The sequence below is a fragment of the Entelurus aequoreus genome, linkage group LG14 (assembly GCF_033978785.1).
Source record: "Entelurus aequoreus isolate RoL-2023_Sb linkage group LG14, RoL_Eaeq_v1.1, whole genome shotgun sequence".
NCBI classification, from domain to species: domain Eukaryota; kingdom Metazoa; phylum Chordata; class Actinopteri; order Syngnathiformes; family Syngnathidae; genus Entelurus; species Entelurus aequoreus.
In genome coordinates, this window is record NC_084744.1 from 21,068,135 (window position 1) to 21,088,560 (window position 20,426).

Genomic DNA, 20,426 nt, shown 5'->3' on the forward strand with positions numbered 1-20,426 from the left:
GGTGTTGTTTACTTGAGACATATTGCAATCATAGTGCAGTCTACATTTATCTCTCATGTGTGACTGCCATTTACTGGTCACACTTATCATTACACCATGTACCAAATAAAATAGCTTCGAGGCGCACTGTCGAGTTTTGAGAAAAACATTTGATTTTAAGTGCGCCTTATAGTCCGGAAAATACGGTATATAGTTTGAGGTCTTAGTAGATCAGGCTCCAATTGTCTTATTTTGTACTATGTTTGTTCAATGTTTTACAATATTATTGGTAGCAACTGCCTTCAAGTAAATGTGCATTTACAGTAGTAGTAGTATTAATGAGGCTTACAGATTCAGGCTTCTGATTGGCCAGATCGATTTTCACAGCCATGAAATATGTTAATTGGTATTTGGAAAAATAGATGCTGTCGGTCTCTGTATACCCAAAGTGATTTAAAAAAAAAGAAAAAGAAAAATGTAAGCTGAGCATTATTCTGCAACCTGCTGCACGGTCCACAGACGAAGCGAAACGCTCCAAATGAAATGACACACTCTCCAGTCTAGGACAAGGTCACTCATAAACACACTCGGACGCACGTCACAAATGATTTAGACAGAAGAAGTCGATACACTAGGACGCACCAGCTGACACATTTTTCAATGCACAGCCTGTTCTCGCAACAATTCAGGCGGATTTTTGTTGTATGGTGAAACATTTTCTGTTTAATGGTGTAAAGTGTTCCTAGAGCTTTTTTTTTTTTAATCGTTCACAATCATGAGAAACAAGAACACATATGTCTTTTCTTTTTAGGATTCAAAAGATGATTAAAAAAAAACACTTGCAAGATGCGGATAATGGGATTCACCATTGTAGCCTTCAAAGCCCTCGAAAACAACTTCAAAACCCTCCATCAAACTTGTATACACACACTGCAAGTATTTGTTTTATTTATTATTATTTATTAAGGAGACAAACACTGGTAGCAGTTATAACATCAGAATAATTCAAATTTACACAAATGATATTCTATTGGTGGGAATTACTCTGTAATATGGACTATAATTGTTTTATTGTTGTTTGTTGTGTTTTCACTGCAAACATTCCATAAGGTCCTCGTGCTTCTCCTCTAATGTACAGGGACATCATTATTCAGAATTTTTCCCCTCACCTTTTTAGCAGAAGAGCATTTTACCAATATTTTAATTTATTTATTCATGTATTTATTTGACAGGGACAGTACAATTAAACATTGCTACCCACAGGTAACCAATGTCAAAGTACATAAGACTTTTAGCCACAGGCTAATTTGCAACCCTTGTCCCTGGTTAGGCTTTTAAGTGTAAAACACATACAAAAGGATTAAGACGAGTAAAAAAATAAAAACACATTGAAAATAATTGGCCCCATTTCTGCATACTACACCCAGTTCTAGTGCTCACACTTCTGATTGTCCTTAAGCCACTTTTTCAGTTTTGTGGAGAAAATTTTAATGTCCGAGTGTGACTTCAACTCCAGTGGCAAAGAGTGAGGCCTTCGCTGAGAACGCAGTTTTTGATCAAATGTCTTTAGTGTTTGTTTGTATAACGACAACAGAGGCTTCACTACACATCTCGTGGCCTGTCCCCAGACCATGGCACAATAAGACATACAATATGGGATAAAATCATTGCATGCTTGTGCAGCTTGAACTTGTCAATATGAGAAAAAATATACACAAATAAAAAGTGAGAATGAAATGTATGAATAAAATTAAAATAGAAATTAGGATATTATAAAAATGTGAATACAAAAAATACTGAACAACCAGAAAAATGTGTCCAAATTAAAAAATATATATATAAATAAAATACAAATAAATAGAAATTATCCATCTATCCATTTTCTACAGCGTGTCCCTCTCGGGGTCGCGGGGGTTGCTGGAGCCTATCCCAGCTGCACTAGGGCGGAAGGCGGGGTACACCTTGGACAACTCGCCCCCTCATCGCAGGTGCAACACAGATAGACAGACAACATTCAAACTCACATTCACGCACGAGGGCCAATTTAGTGTAGCCAATCAAGCCATGCCTTGTTTATTGCTGTTAATCGGCTACGGACATGACTGTGATTAATACATTTCCGCAAAGTGGGAATCCTTCATTTTAAATAAAATACAGCTAGAGCATAAAAAAAAGGTTTATATTTTTCTACAAATCTTTTTCAAGATTATGAGAGCACTCTAGACATTAAACAACACTCTTTAGTCACCTTTATACTCTTTTACTCCTATATAGTAATGCTGCCTGAGGCTGAGCCAATCAGTGACCACCATACTGAACAGCGGATTGGTTCGGTCTCCTCTAGTGGTCAATAATACTGTAGTATTGGTATTTGTTAGTTTGTTTAGCCATTTGTAGTCCTGAAAATACCAAATTTAGTACTTAAAAAATGTAGATTTTTATTTTTTTTTTTAATAATAAAAAATATCCCCCAAAAATCTACAATGTGGTGAAGCCGCGATATTTGAAGCGCGATGTGGTGAGGGACGACTGCATTAAAACGACTCCCAAATAAATTAAAGGCTGGCAACTTCAAGCCCTTGTTATTATTCATTATCAATAGTGCTATTTCTATTGGTATTAGAATTGCTCCATTTGTAGTGCAATAATTTCTGCATTATTAATATGTATTTAATTAACTGCTTCTTTTCTATCACTTTTACTATCATATTTGTACATATCCTATTTGCTGATGTTGTTCTGTTGTTGTTGTGTTTGCTCTTGTTGTTGTCTCTCTGTCTTATCCCCCTCTTGTCCCCACAATTTCCCCATCTGTCTTCCTTTTTTTTCCTTTTTCCATCCCCTCCTGCTCCGGCCCGGCTGCACCAAATAATCATATAAATCCATTTAATAAAGTCAAATACAAATAAGGCAACGAGAGAAGTATCCCACACTTTTAAAGTAAAGTAAATGTGTACAGCCGGTATGGGCATCTACATCAACAATATGATTTGCCTGAGTAGCTGGACAGGACACACAAAAAAAAAAAACCTTTAAAAGACTTGATTCGCTCACAAACGTCACATTTGCACCACTTATATAGTTCAGGGCCATAGCTGAGCTGCAGTCTATCCCCGCTGACTTTGGGGTAATAAGCGGCATACACACCCTGAAGGTCCAAGTTGAGATTGTAACACAGTACAAATATCCACCTTTGAGCTATTGGATTGTATTATTGTAAATGTATCACAGCACTGTGACATGGTGGCTTTGGGTGGTCTTCTGTATGTGCCATACCAAACACCTTGCTATCCATCGGTGAATTGTAAATGCAGCACAAAGAAAACATGCTCTCATGAGAAAAGGTCTCTTAACCTCATGAGCAAAGATCCTGTGTGTGTGTGTGTGTGTGTGTGTGTGTGTGTGTGTGTGTGTGTGTGTGTGTGTGTGTGTGTGTGTGTGTGTGTGTGTGTGTGTGTGTGTGTGTGTGTGTGTGTGTGTGTGTGTGTGTGTGTGTGTGTGTGTGTGTGTGTGTGTGTGTGTGTGTGAGTGTGTATGTGTGTGTGTGTGTGTGTGCGTGCGTGCGTGCGTGCGTGCGTGCGTGCATGCGTGTGTGTGTGTGTGTGTGTGTGTGCGCGTGTGTTTCTATCTTTTTTGAGACATCAACAACATATGAGGATCGGTGAACAAGTTAGGACCGAAATCATGATCCCAATACGGAAAACCATTGCATCTAAAAGAGAGCCGAATACTAGAGTCCGTGAACATTGATCCAAAGTCAGGATTTTTTGTTGATTTAATGTGCCTACAAAAGTAAACATTGACAGGTGTAAAGGCAGCAATATATGATAAAACAAGACGGCAGCTAAAGAAGGACAGCTGATTTTACGATTTCTGGTGCTGATGTAAGACAACCCATATGTGACCATAGGACGAACAAATACACTACGGCAGTGGTCCCCAACCTTTTTGTAGCTGCGGACCGGCCAATGCTTGAAAATTTGTCCCACGGACAGAGGGGGAGGGGTTTTTTATTTTTTATTTTTTTTATTTTTGTCATGAAGAAATACAATCATGTGTGCTTACGGAGTGTATCTCTGCAGACTGTATTGTAAAAAAAAAATTTAAAATGTTTATTTTATTTATTTATTTATTTTTTTAATTTCTTGTAGGGCCCGGTACCAATTGGTACCGGGCCGCGGCCCGGTGGTTGGAGACCACTGCACTACGGTACTAAGACTATAGTGGCCAGTAACAGTTAACTTCTACAGTAAAAGTATGAATTTTGTCATAATTTTGCCAAGTGAAATTCTGATTATTATTATAGTATTGCCAAAAATGTAAAGTTTTCTTATAAAATTGTGACTTTTGTCAAGTAAAATTACAACTCTTTTCATAAAATTGCCAAAATGTTAAGCTTTTCTTGTAAAATTGCGACTCTTATTGAGTAAAATTCCAACTTTTATCATAATATTGCACCATTGTACAGTTTTTCTTGTCAATTTTGACTTGTGTTGAGTAAAATTACGACATTTATTATAGTACTGCCCAAATTCAAAGTTTTTCTTGAGAAACTGTGACCTTTTTCTTGTGAAATTACAACTCATTTTTCACAAGAAGTATTTTTATATTTGCATAGTATGTATATATTATTAATATTGTAAATAAAAATCTTTATGTATCTAGAAAGGCTGGTCCCGAAGAGGTAGGCCTTTTTCGGAGGTCTCAAGAAGGGAACAAATATAAGAACGTGTGTGTGTGTGTGTGTGTGTGTGTGTGTGTGTGTGTGTGTGTGTGTGTGTGTGTGTGGGTGTGTGTGTGTGTGTGTGTGTGTGTGTGTGTGTGTGTGTGTGTGTGTGTGTGTGTGTGTGTGTGTGTGTGTGTGTGTGTGTGCTGCCCCCACAAGCACAGTGTTGAGCACACAAATAGGAAAGGTAGTGGAAGAGTATGCATCTTTACGGGCCTTCCTTGCAGAAAGCTCCTCTGCACACGGAAGCAACAGTAGTGTGGCCTGAAGGGAGCTTGCAAAGTTCCGCACTGCAGCCTCGGAAAAACCCAAATTACAAATTGATGTGTGTGTCTTTAGAGGGCTGATATAAATAGATGTGAATAATGCTGAGGTGGTGCTTTTGTCTTTGGCTTCTTGCTGTAGTCAGTTAAAAGACCAAACATCTCCTCAGAGGGGAAATCAATGTTGGCCATCAGCGTACTTTGTAACAACTTACCCCGTCTTGGCGAAGTTGGTCCAGTAGGTCATCACCACGGCGCTGAGCATGACGTCGTTCTTGGAGAAGTTACAGTTGAAGAGATCGGTAGGACCCACCATGGGCACGCCAAACACATAGGGAACCTGCATAAACACACACACATAGACACATAGAGTTTAGGCTAGGAGTGTCCAAAGTGTTACCTGGGGGCCAATTGAGCCCTGCAGCTAATGTTTTAAACGGCCCACAGCACATTCTAAAAAATATTATTAAAAAAAACAAAAACAAAAAACAATGAAAGAGCAAACAGGTGAAATGAAACAAAAAAATGTATCTCTAATAACAAAAAGCTGTCATGCAGGGTTGTTTATTTGTAGCAGTAATTGCTCCAAAAATAATAATTAATCAATGTTATTATGAATTATTGATCTATATAAGGCTACAATTAATTCACATTAAAAAAAAAATCCACTTAAAAATATCGTTCAGGGACAATATTGCATATTGTGTGTTTGGCTGTTTGGCATTTAAAAAACTAAGTTTTCTTTAACAAAGTGCATAGAAAAAAAATAATAAAACCTTATAATCGATAGCTAGGGATTCTCAAACTGTGGTACATGTACCACTAGTGGTATGCGGGCTCCATCTAGTGGTACGCCAAAGAATCACTTGATTAAAGTACAGAGTTTTATTTTACTATATTCCAACACTGTGTTGCTGTTTAAACTGTGTGTAATGTTACAGTGGCCCAAAATATTAACTATAATTGTTCATTAAAACCTCAGCCTTGTTTTTGATGAATAATTAGGCATGCTACACTACTGGATTTTAATGTAAGTTTTCTGAGGAGGCATTTGGTTATAAAAGTTTGCCAAACACTGATCTAGAAACTTAAAGTGGATCAGCACTTTTGGGGAATTTCACCTATTGTTCACAATCCTTGGGAAGAAGAAGACTAAAGGTTTCGGGGTTTTTTGCATTCCAACTTGTAATAATTGTCTTGTTCTATGTGGCTTGCAATGCAGCTAATAGGAGCCATCAATTTTGCCGCTAAATCATTTAAAAAAGTCATCCTATAACCGCCAACAATAATTCATTTACGTTCTATAAACTGTACAATTACCGACCTGTAGTACATTGTTTTTGTAAAAGCGAACACCGAGCAACTGTTTTTCTAGCGTACCAACACATCGCCTTTTGACAGCATGCTACGGTAATACGCCAACCTCACTCCCTCGGCTACAGTCTGCGCCAACGTTTCACCCTCTTGCTTCTATAATCATCAGTTCATCCTCTGTATATTCAGCTTCAAGAAGATAAGGTTGTGAACCCTCATTTGTCCAAAATTAGTCGTCTTCATCGTCTGTTACCAAGCCTGTCCTGATTGCAACACACTCGCTTTTGTTTCAGGAAGTAGGAACACACATTTGTTGACGGAAGTCGAAAGTGTGTTGCTCTGTAAATTAAAATAAATGTGCTGAGGAAATAAGCTCAAGTATTGCTTAAAATGACCAAAATATGGTAAATATTTTACATACATATATATACACACACACACACACACATATACATATATATATATATATATATATATATATATATATATATATATATATATATATATATATATATATATATATATATATATATATATATATATATATATATAGGTTAGGGGGAAACTTGAGTTAATTTTTTCAAATGGCAGGTTCAATTAATGTCATCACCTCGGTAAAAGAAACATAAAGTGTCATAAAAGTGTAAAGAATAAGTTGTATGTTAATTTTTAGCGTGTTTTTTTTCCCTCAACGATTGCATTTCTAGATGTATATCGAGAAAATATATTTTTCATATTCTATTCGCTTTTTCTAAAAACTCTGTTTTTTACGGCAACAACACAAAATATGCAATATTTCCCTCTCAATTTTTTTAAGGTGGAATATTTAGCAATTGGAGCCTTAAATAGGTCAATAATTGGCATTGATTTGAATGTATTTTTATTTTTTTAGCAATTACAGTTACAAAAAAAAAAAAATCCCACTAAAATTCTTAGAATCCAAAAGGGAGTGAACGTCTTTTTTTGTAAAAATGTTTTATTACTTGTAACTGGGTCACTTAGAACAGTGGTTCTCAACCTTTTTTCAGTGATGTACCCCCTGTGAAACATTTTTTAATTCAAGTATCCCCTAATCAGAGCAAGCATTTTTGGTTGAAAAAAAGAGATAAAGAAGTAAAATACAGCACTATGTCATCAGTTTCTGATTTATTAAATTGTATAACAGTGCAAAATAGTGCTCATTTGTAGTGGTCTTTCTTGAACTATTTGGAAAAAAAGATTTAAAAATAACTAAAAACTTGTTGAAAAATAAACAAGTGATTCAATTATTTATAAAGTTTTCTACACATAGAAGTAATCATCAACTTAAAGGCCTACTGAAACCCACTACTACCGACCACGCAGTCTGATAGTTTATATATCAATGATGAAATCTTAACATTATAACACATGCCAATACGGCCGGGTTAACTTATAAAGTGATATTTTAAATTTGCCGCTAAACTTCCGGTTCGAAACGCCTCTGAGGATGACGTATGCGCGTGACGTAGACCGGCAAACACGGGTATGCCTTCCGCATTGAAGCCAATACGAAAAAGCTCTGTTTTCATTTCATAATTCCACAGTATTCTGGACATCTGTGTTCGTGAATCTGTTGCAATCATGTTCATTGCATTATGGAGAAGGAAGCTGAGCAAGCAAAGAAGAAAGTTGTCGGTGCGAAATGGACGTATTTTTCGAACATAGTCAGCAACAACAGGACACAGCCGGCGCTTCTTTGTTTACATTCCCGGAAGATGCAGTCAAGATGGAAGAACTCGGATAACAGAGACTCTAACCAGGAGGACTTTTGAGTTCGATACACAGACGCCTGTAGAGAACTGGGACAACACAGACTCTTACCAGGATTACTTTGATTTGGATGACAAAGACGCAGACGTGCTACTGTGAGTATGCAGCTTTGGCTTCTAAACATTTGATCGCTTGACCGTATGTGCGCAACTTTTTTTTGCGTATGTACGTAACTTTTTAAAAATATATAAGCTTTATGAACCTTGGGCTAGGTGAACGGTCTTTTGGGCTGAGTGATTGTGTGTGTTGATCAGGTGTTTGAATTGTATTGGCGTGTTCTATGGAGCTAGGAGCTAGCAGAGGAGCTAGGAGCTAGCGTAACAAACACGCAGGTGTTTTTATGCAGGATTAATTTGTGGCATATTAAATATAAGCCTGGTTGTGTTGTGGCTAATAGATTATATATATGTCTTGTGTTTATTTACTGTTGTAGTCATTCCCAGCTGAATATCAGGTCACCCCCGGCTCTCACAGCATCTTCCCTATCTGAATAGCTTCAACTCCCCACTAGTCCTTCACTTGCACTTTACTCATCCACAAATCTTTCATCCTCGCTCAAATTAATGGGGAAATTGTCGCTTTCTCGGTCCGAATCTCTCTCACTTCATGCGGCCATCATTGTAAACAATAGGGAACTTTGCGTATATGTTCAACTGACTACGTCACGCTACTTCCGGTAGGGGCAAGCCTTTTTTTTTATCAGATACCAAAAGTTGCAATCTTTATCGTCGTTGTTCTATACTAAATCCTTTCAGGAAAATATGGCAATATCGCGAAATGATCAAGTATGACACATAGAATAGATCTTCTATCCCCGTTTAAATAAAAAAAATTCATTTCAGTAGGCCTTTAAAGTGCCCTCTTTGTAATAGAGATCCATCTGGATTCATGAACTTAATTCTAAACATTTCTTCACAAAAAAATAAATCTTTAACATCAATATTTATGGAACATGTCCACAAAAAATCTAGCTGTCAAAATTGAATATTGCATTGTTGCATTTCTTTTCACAGTTCTTTTTGACAGACATTTTAGTGAGGGTCAAACCATCATGGCATGGGGGGAACTCTGGGTTTATGGTAATGAATGGAATAGCCTACTTGATTTGATGTTCAGTTTATGAACATACGTTCATATTTTGTTGAAGTATTATTCAATAAATATATTTATAAAGGATTTTTGAATTGTTGCTATTTTTAGAATATTTTAAAAGAATCTCATGTATCCCTTGGCATACCCTCAAGTACCTCCAGGGGTACGCGTACCCCCATTTGAGAACCACTGACTTAGAACAAACTTGAGGGGAGCAGCTAAAGTATTGTATTGTTTTGAAAATGGAAAATATCAAAATGGTCCCTGCATGCTTCGATTGTTCAGTGTGCGGCACTCAGCGGAAAAGGTTTGCACACCCCTGGTTTAGTCTGACAGGTTACATTGATTCTCTGGACAGGAAACTTAGGTTTAAATGAGTCATGCCAAAGTGTGATGTCACCTCAGCGGAGGCAGACACATTCTTGCGCTTCAGGGGAGCTAAATTCATTTCTCTAAACTCATCTTCAGCTTGACAGGTCGCCTCTGATTATTTGAACAGAGATCCAGCCCTGCCAAAAGCGCCAGCACGCATGGATGCGCTTCCACTATTACAGTCCTGTGACAAAATTAGCACTACCCACTTGCTTCCAATGCTAGCACACATTTCATCGCTAGACCAGTGGTTAAAATTTTTCCGCCAAGTACCACCTCAGACAACACACAAGTACCACCATAATGACCAACAATAAAATACAGTAGCTCTAGAGCCGCATGCGTCTCTTTAGCGCCGCCCTAGTGGCTCCCTGGACCTCTTTCAGAGATGTGTGAAAATGGAAAAAGATGAAGAAAAAAACATATTTTTTGTTTTAATATATTTTCTGTAGGAGAACAAACATGACACAAACCTTCCTAATTGTTAGAAATCCCACTGTTTATATTATACATGCTTCACTGATATGAGTATTTGGCAAGCACCGTTTTGTCCTACTAATTTCAGCGATCCTTGAACTCATTGTAGTCTGTTTACATGTACAACTTTCTCCAACGCTGCCACAGAAAGACGTGTTTTATGCCACTCCTGCTTTGTCTCATTTTGTCCACCAAACGTTTTATGCTGTGCATGAATGCACAAAGGTGAGCTTTGTTGATGTTATCATTTTGTGTTGAGTGCTAATCAGACATACTTGGTCAGTGCATGACTGCAAGCTAATCGATGCTAACATGCTATTTAGGGTAGCTTTATGTACATATTGCATCATTATGCCTCATTTGTAGCTATATTTGAGCTCATTTAATTTCCTTTACGTATGTGTATTTAGTATATTTTTCCATGTTTCATGACACATTATCTGTGTGTAATACTGGCTGCATTTCTGATAGTTGTTTGTGTGCCATGTTGTTCCAGACCATAGCAAACGTTACCCAGCTTGCAAAGATTGTAATAAATCCATTGGAAGGAGACGGCCTGCCATTTCCTTTAACTTGGACACACACATCTATACCTTTGGTCATTTCCAGGAGTTATCTTACCCTCTGAAAAGTTTTACTAATGTTTTCCAATGTTGTAAAAATTTGTAGAATAAATATTACAGTTCAGCATTTCTGTCAACGAAGATTTGCATCAGCCTGCGACACGTGGTCATTTTGATAGTAGGCTAGTATTGCTAATATAGACACTTACATAATATGTTGCCATCATTATAACACTTATATAAGTCTTTTAATTTTTTTGCGGCTCCAGACCGATTACTTTTTTGTATTTGTGGTCCAATATGGCTCTTTCAACATTTTGGGTTGCCGACCCCTGTACTAAGTGTTCATTAAAAACAAAGCACAGGTTTTAATCAACAAGCATATCCCACATCCCTGAAGCCAGTCATATCCCTGTACAACCAAGTAATCAAGGTATTAGACAGAAAACCTGTGAGCTGGCATCATTGATACGTCATTAAGAAACACAAGCGTTTTACTTTTAAACATTTTGTAAATTTTAGCACACAACTAGTTTTTTAAATGTCTAATCTGTCATGTACCACAACTGGTCTCTAGTCTGGCTGCCAGACATCAAGGCTCTCGTAGACCTAACACCAGATCCTCAGTCAGTGGGCACTGTGTGGTTCCTAAGTTCAGAACATCTTTTGGATAATCCACCTTTTCCTCTAACGGAGTCAGACTGTGGAACACTCTTCCCACCGAATTAAAACTACAAACCGACCTAAACCGTGTCACCAGAAGTCAGAAACTGGGAGAATTCAGATCAAAGTTGTACACATTGTTAATACATTGTAAGTTTGATTCATTGCATATTTTTTAGCATAACAACACATATTCTATATCCTATGGGAATCCTGTGGACAGGTATCATGAATTGATTAACGTGGACCCCGACTTAAACAACTTGAAAAACTTATTTAGGGTGTTACCATTTAGTGGTCAATTGTACGGAATATGTACTGTACTGTGCAATCTACTAATAAAAGTTTCAATCAATCAAATCAAGGTGTTAAAAAAAGGCATTTTCTACCTATAACCCTTAAGGCAGTGCAAATCAAAGTGCTAAAATCACACACGGCTTTCGCTTTTCTGTGCTTTCTAAATAGTGAGAAACCGCTAGTATGAGTAACAACGCAGGTAATGGGATTCATCTATTGCGCCTATAAAGCCCTCTAAAAAAATATATCCAACAACACCAAATTGAATGCCACGACCTGCATATATAAAAATGGGACCCATTACCTTCCTGCTTGGCACTCAGCATCAAGGGTTGGAATTGGGGGTTGAATTACCAAACATGATTCCCGGGTGCGGCCACCGCTGCTGATCACTGCTCCCCTCACCTCCCGGGGGTGATCAAGGGTGATGGGTCAAATGCAGAGAATAATTTCACCACACCTAGTGTGTGTGTGACAATCATTGGTACTTTAATTAACCTAATTAACTAAGCAATAGCAACATTGTTATTGTAAAACTAACACAGAGGAACTACTTTTCCGGAACTACTAGCTGCTAGCTAGCTTGAGATGCTAATAACGTTGGTTGCCACATAACTACTGCTGCTGTATTGCCTTTGATTTAGTAAACGTTTATGCTAGTTTATAATCATGCATCTCACCTGTATAGTAGTGCATTGTGTTGCCAAGCCGAGAAGTTGGTCAACTTTGAAAATCCAGGCGCTACCAACTTGATACGATATAGCTCTTAACTAGAGATGTCGATAAATGCTTTAAAATGTAATATCGGAAATTATTGGTATCGGTTTCAAAAAGTAAAATTAATGACTTTTTAAAACGCCGCTGTACGGAGCGGTACGGAGCGGTACATATTCGGTAAAACACGGACGTAGGTCTAGTATACTCTGGACTGAAGCTGTGTGCCTTCATTGTTTTTGTAGCTGTTGTTTTGAGGCATGTTTAAAAAAAAATAAAAATAATGCACTTTGTGAAAGTCAAAGTATAGTATTTCCCATAGTTGTAGTGGGTATCAGGATTTTCTCAGGGAGAGCATGTCCCAAATTCCAAGCTGCTGTTTTGAGGCATGTTAAAAAAAAAAAAAGAATTTTGTGACTTCAATAATAAATATGGCAGTGCCATGTTGGCACTTTTTTCCATAACTGGAGTCGAAGTTGTTCTCTTATTTTGGAAAACCTTGTTTTTGATTGATTGATTAAAACTTGTATTAGTAGATTGCACAGTACAGTACATATTCCGTACAATTGACGACTAAATGGTAACACCCGAATAAGTTTTTTAACTTGTTTAAGTCGGGGTCCACGTTAATCATTTCATGGTAAAGTTACATTGTTTAATGCATCCAGTGAGGCATCACAACAACATTAGGCATAATAATGTGTTAATTCCACAACTATATATCGGTATCGGTTGATATCGGAATCGGTAATTAAGAGTTGGACGATATCGGAATATCGGATATCGGCAAAAAGCCAATTATCGGACATCTCTACTCTTAACTTGGCGCTCAACAAATGGAACATAGCATAAGATCATTGCAACATCGCTAGGAAGCATATATATATATATATATATATATATATATATATATATATATATATATATATATATATATATATATATATATATATATATATATTAGGGCTGCAACAACTAATCGATTAAATCGATTAAAATCGATTATAAAAATAGTTGCCGATTAATTTAGTCATCGATTCGTTGGATCTATGCTATGCGCATGGGCAGAGGCTTTTAAAAAAAAAAAAAAAAAAAAAAAATATTTTTATTTTTTTTAAAATAAACCTTTATTTATAAACTGCAACATGTACAAACAGCTGAGAAACGATAATCAAAATAAGTATGGTGCCAGTATGCTGTTTTTTTTCAATAAAATACTGGAAAGGATAGAAATGTAGTTTGTCTCTTTTGTCCGATTATTAATCGATTAATCGAAGTAATAATCGACAGATTAACCGATTATCAAATTAATCGTTAGTTGCAGCCCTAATATATATATATATATATATATATATATATATATATATATATATATATATATATATATATATATATATATATATATATATTTATATATATATATATATATATATATATATATATATATATATATATATATATATATATATATATATATATATATATATATATATATATATATATATATATATATATCTGAGGAGTGAGGGTTATTCCCAATTTATCAGCAAAAGTGCTGAAAGATACAACCATCCTATCAACCGGCATCTCAGTGAGAGCAGACATTTTAGGTCACTGTGTGATGTTCTTATTTGAAATGCTAAAATGCTAATTGTCTCTGTGAAATCAAAAACCCCAGGAAAAAAGTGCTGACCAAAAATATTGTAAATATTACTATGTTACATGAATGTGCCCGTTACTACGTTACAACATGGATATAAAACATTGTTGGATGGTAATTAGGCGGAATAGATTGTATCCTCGTTTCCTGCACTGGTACAGGACCCGCCTCTTATGAGCAATTTTACTATTTAGAACACACAGAATAGGGAAAGACGTGTGTTTTGTCTCGCATAAAGATTGTGGAAGATGGGCAAAATAAAATAAAAATTAAAAAGTGCAGTTCTCCTTTAACGGTATTTGATATTTCATCATTTACAAAAATCATTATTTAAGTATATAAAATGTCAATATATCAGTGTCATCTGTTTTGGTATTTATTTCAAACCTGCACAGTTACATTACATACTAGGGCTGTAAATCTTTGGGCACCACACAATTTGATTCGATTCTTGGGGGTAACGATTTGATTCAGGATCGATTCTTGATTCAAAATCTATACTTTAAAAAAAATAAATTAATACCATTTCTATGATGAACTACATTTCTCCATGGAATAAATAAACAGCTCTGATCTATTTCTAATAGAAATATAGATTATATATATATTATATATAATATAGTAATATAGAAATGTTCTATATTACTTAAAAGAAAATGGGTTTTGTTTAAGAAAATGCTTCCCAAACAATTAATAAAGTCCAAATATAATAAGGCAACAAGAGAAGTATCGAACACTTCTCTTTTCGCAAGTAAATCTGTGCAGAAGACATCTTCATCAACAATATGATCTGTCTGAGTGGCTGGACCAGACAGATTGAAAGAAAAAGAAATATTTAAAAAGTGAAATTTTGACTTCTTTTTTTTTTTTAATTGATTAAGAATCGTTACAAATTAAAATCGTGATTAATCTGAAAATTTGGACACTCCTCAACCCAAAACCAGTGAAGTTGGCACGTTGTGTAAACCGTAAATAAAAACAAAATACAATGATTTTCAAATCCTTTTCAACTTATATTCAATTGAATAGACTGCAAAGACAAGATATTTAATGTTCGAACTGAGAAACGTAATTTTCATTAACTTACAATTTTAATGGCAGCAACACATTGCAAAAAAAGTTGGCACAGGGGCATTTTTACCACTGTGTTACATGGCCTTTCCTTTTAACAACACTCAGTAAACGTTTGGGAACTGAGGAGACCAAACCTTGTGTGTTACCCATGTCTTGGGCACTAATACACCTCCATACCATCACAGATGCTGGCTTTTCAACTTTGCGCCTATTATAGTCCGGATGGTTCTTTTCCTCTTTGGTCCGGAGGACACGACGTCCACAGTTTACAAAAAAAATTTGAAATGTGGACTCGTCAGATCACAGAACACTTTTATACTTTGTATCAGTCCACCTTAGAGGAGCTCGGGCCCGGCGAAGCCAGCGGCGTTTCTGGGTGTTGTTGATAAATGGCTTTCGTTTTTCGTTAACTTGCACTTACAGATGTAGCGACGAACTGTAGTTACTGACAGTGGTTTTCTGAAGTGTTCCTGAGCCTATTTGGCGATACCCTTTACACACTGATGTCGCTTTTTGATGCAGTACCGCCTGAGGGATCGAAGGTCCGTAATAGCATCGCTTACGTGCAGTGATTTCTCCAGATTCTCTGAACCTTTTGATGATATTACAGACCGTAGATGGTGAAATCCCTAAATTCCTTGCAACAGCTCGTTGAGAAATGTTGTTCTTAAACTGTTCAACAATTTGCTCACGCATTTGTTCACAAAGTGTTGACCCTCTCCCCATCCTTGTTTGTGAATGACTGAGCATTTCATGGAAGCTGCTTTTATACCCAATCATGGCACCCACCTGTTCCCAATTAGCCTGTTCACCTGTGGGATGTTCCGAATAAGTATTTGATGAGCATTCCTTTGAATATAAGTTGAAAAGGATTTGCAAATCATTGTATTCTCTTTTTATTTACGATTTACACAGCGTGCCAACTTCACTGGTTTTCGGTTTTGTACATCACTTATTTCCAGTTTCTTAATACAACCTGTCTAAAAAGGAGTAGGAAGAAAAGAGCGTATTTAATTTCATAGCAATTTCTAACACGTGTTTGCTTTTAGTACACACAGTGTGATTTATCAAGGCTAAAACTGTTCTGCGGCCACCGTTTTACATATTTATTCAGTACGTCTAGAAAGGACATGCAAACTGGCTGTTGTGCAGAAATAGCTGAGAGAAAGGAGACAATGCCATCTTGTCAACATATATGGACTGTCAAAAACAAAAATATTAGGCATATTGTCTACTCAGCAATATCATTTTGTAATTTTACAACTGCTGGAGGACTTGTGGTTAGAGTGTCCGCCCTGAGATCGGTAGGTTGTGAGTTCAAACCCCGGCCGAGTCAAACCAAAGACTATAAAAATGGGACCCATTACCTCCCTGCTTGGCACTCAGCATCAAGGGTTGGAATTGGGGGTTAAATCACCACAAATGATTCCCGGGCGTGGCCACCGCTGCTGCTCACTGCTCCCCTCACCTCCCAGGGGGTGATCAAGGGTGATGGGTCAAATGCAGAGAATAATTTCGCCACATCTAGTGTGTGTGTGACAATCATTGGTACTTTAACTTTAAGAGGCTGATTACAACACATTTAATTGATGTGTTTTGGTGCCTGCTTTATCATTTAAAAAATTAAATTAAATTAAATTAAATTAAAAAATAAAAAAAACGTAAAAAGTGGTAGATGCATGCTGCATGTTGCAAAACATGGCAAAACCCCACAGGTAGGAGCATAATAACATGAGTGTGCAGTAAATGATTGTCTCCATGATGACAGCATGTAGTAAATGCAAAAACCTCATTTAAATAAGTTATGAACTGTACACGCAATCTTACTAGATCAAAAAATTGACCTTTTAAAAATGTTTTTTTTTTTTTTTAGTATTTTTTACACTTTATACAGAGAAAATCACCCCTGGTGTGCATATATCACAGGTTAAATAGAAAGCACTTCCAAAGTCTGCAATATGTGTGGTAATGGTTTTAACATTTCTTTAACCATTAATCTTTTACACTTCCTCAGTTTGATATTAACAATAAAAAATCCAATCTCCACACTGTGGCATCCGTGTATGACAGTGTGCTACTGCTCACCAGAGATTTGCCGGTTTGCCAGTTTTATTACGACTGCGATACATAAAATGTTTCCATGAGCGTGATTATCACCAGGGGCAACCGTGAACACATCTCCTCTGTTCGCAGATTTATGTTGATAAACCAGTCAGGCACATCAGGCCCGTCTCAGCGACGTGTTAGCGCTGGCAATGCTAACATTAGCATACCTGCCAGGTGAAGCGCAGCCCGTTTAATGGAGTCGTAAAAAAAAACGGTGCAAAAAAAACAAAAAAAAACAAGAGCTACGTTTTATGAAGCTGACGTAGAGAAAGCTCCCTTGCACCCAATCGGCCTTATCTGTGCTTTTTAGTATTGCAGAGACGACGTGCAGGTGGGCGGGAGGAGCTAGTGCCGCAGTCCATCTCCATTAGCTCGTAACATTCTGCCTTTTAACTACTAACACCCAGCAGGAAACATTTACATTGAGCTCTTCTCCAGGAAGGCTTCTGCCGTATTGAGGAAAATACTACTTTTTATTTTTTATTTTTTTAAACAGGGCCTCTAAGGACAAATTGTATCTGGCGTGCATAAATCAGCTCGTAGAATTTACCGGAAACATAAGTGTAGAGAGTCAATATAAATCAATGTTTTTTTTTACAAAAGTAACCAAGCAAGGCAACTACACGGCTCGAAATACCGCGTAAACCAGGGGGTGCCAAACGTACGGCCCGAGGGCCGGATCAGGCCCGCGAACGGGTTTTATCCTGCCCGCGGGATGAGTTTGCTCAGTATAAAAATTAACCTGATATTTTTGATTGAAAGAAACAGCGGTTCTAAATGTGTCCACTGGATGTCGCAATAGCAATTTGTGGAGGGAGGTGTGGCCAGCGCGCCTGCAGGAGCAAAGGTCACCGCCTCTGTCTATGGTGCTGAGGACGAGCACCATCGGATGGGGGCGGGGCATGTGCTGACGGCGAGACACAACTGACGGGTGATTAGATTCCCCAGGTGGTACGTGTTAATCTAATTATCTGTTGTCTTTAACAGTGAGCGGCCGAGAGCAGGGGGGAAGAGAGGATACGGACGTGACTGAAAAGTCACGTTCTGCGGGAGAAAGACTTGGATAAAATCTATGTGCATTAAAAACTTTGATCAACTTTGTACGCCTGGCTCCTGTGAAGTGTCTGTCAGTGGGACCGCTAGGAAGCGACTTCCACACAATTATTTGTATCTTTGTAGATGATGCTACATACACTATATTGCCAAAAGTATTTGGCCACCCATCCAAATGATGAGAATCAGGTGCCCTAATCACTTGGCCCGGTGTGTAAAATTTAAGCACTTAGGCATGCAGACTGTTTCTACAAACATTGTGATTTCCAGTGTGGAACTGTAATAGGATGCCACCTGTGCGACAAATCCAGTCGTGAAATGCCCTCGCTCCTAAATATTCCAAAGTCAACTTTATTATAAGAAAAGTGAAGAGTTTGGGAACAACAGCAAGTCAGCCACCAAGTGGTAGGCCACGTAAACTGACAGAGAGGGGTCAGCTGATGCTGAAGCGCATAGTGCAAAGACTTTCTGCACAGTCAGTGGCTACAGAGCTCCAAACTTCATGTGACATTCCAATTAGCCCACGTACAGTACGCAGAGAGCTTCATGGAATGGGTTTCCATGGCTGAGCAGCTGCATCTAAGGCTTAGATGCAGCTGCTCAGCCATGGAAACCCATTCCATGAAGCTCTCTGCGTACTGTACGTGGGCTAATTGGAATGTCACATGAAGTTTGGAGCTCTGTAGCCACTGACTGTCTCAAACACGCGGCCCGCGGGCCAATTGCGGCCCGCGAGACGTTATTTTGCGGCCCCCACCTTAATATGAAAGTTAAATGTTAGTGCGGCCCGCGAGTTTTAAATGAATGGCGCTTGACAGCGTTGTGTGCGGAGCTGAAGGAATCTACCAATCACGGTGTGGCGAGGGCGTGCTGTGGGCCTTGATGGCACTGCCTTAAGTGTCCTCCAGAAACTGTCAACGCATCATCTTTTTCTCCATACAAACAGCGTGCCGGCCCAGACACATGTAGTATGAGGCTTCTGTAGACACACGCAAGTTATTGCAAGACATACTTGAGGAACAGCCATACATGTCACACTGAGGGTGGTCATATTTTATTTTTTAACACTGTTACAAATATGCGCCACACTGTGAACCCACACCAAACAAGAATGACAAACACATTTCGGGAGAACATCCGCACCTAAACACAACATAAACACAACAGGACAAATACCCAGAATCCTTTGCAGCCCTAACTCTTCCGGGCTACAAAAACACCCCCTATCCCCAACCCCGTCTCCTCCCAACCCCGCCCACCTCAACCCCCCCACATACACCTCAACCCCCCCCTATCTCCCAAATTCGGAGGTCTCAAGGTTGGCAAGTATGCATTGACGTCACTTGCGTGATGCAAGCAGAGAAACATTTTGCCGCTTTTCCACGACACCCGTTCACGCTCTTCCTCCCTCCCTCCCTGCCTCCCTCGCTCGCCCGCCTGCTTGCTCCCGCCCCCGTTGTAAACAGTCCGGGCGGGGAAGACGAGCACTCCGCCGAAGGACTGAGCGACAATACAAAAGTGTGGTGCACTGGACCCCAGCGCTGATACTACGACAGAGAGTCGCTGGGCGAATCAGACGTGTAACACGTTAGTGGTGATGTTAGCCCGTTCGGGGCTAATTGTGCTACCGTAACTGTAAACTCCACGGTGAGCCCCCCTCCTTCCCCTCCCGTTGGCTCCAGACAGAGACAATTTTTGATGCAATATTTCTTTGTTGAGCATAGGGGCACCCCAACGTGTCTTTCATTTCATTTCATTTTTATTTATCTCCTTCATTGATGTGCATCTTTGATCGATAGACAATTAAACCACAATTATTCAATTATACATTTACACACCAATGCCTGAGAAGGAGCAGGATGAAGAAAAATCGTATATTTTTCTGCCCCCTTCAACATAATACGTAGTCTTACTTAATGATATCATATAAACCAACAAATACATCCAAATATAACGAAAACAAACAAAAAAACACACAAAAAAACACAAGAAGTGCAAAACTTCATGATGTACAAACTGAACAAAAAAAACAAAAGTAATATACACCTCACAGGATGATACAAAACAAATACAAAACCAGGCAAAACATAAGTAAAATAATAAATATAAAGCAAAATGTAAACACTTATGGCTGTCCATATGATCTTATTGTTCTGTCTTCATATAGTTTTTCAATTGGAATATATTTTTACAATCTTTTATCTCATTGTAAAGAGAATTCCATAGTTTAACCCCCACCACTGATATGCACATTTGTTTTAAAGTTGTCCTTGAATACTGAT

General features: G+C 38.0%; 1 protein-coding gene across 1 annotated transcript in view; it reads right to left on the reverse strand.

Moving 5' to 3' along the window:
* The window catches only part of LOC133664512 (neuroligin-4, X-linked-like), a 126,459-nt gene that overhangs the window by 60,058 nt on the left and 45,975 nt on the right, over positions 1 to 20,426 (reverse strand). The window contains exon 8 of the mRNA XM_062069199.1: positions 5,184 to 5,308. Coding sequence (XP_061925183.1) covers positions 5,184 to 5,308 — 125 coding nt within the window. The remainder of the gene's footprint in view (positions 1 to 5,183; positions 5,309 to 20,426) is intronic.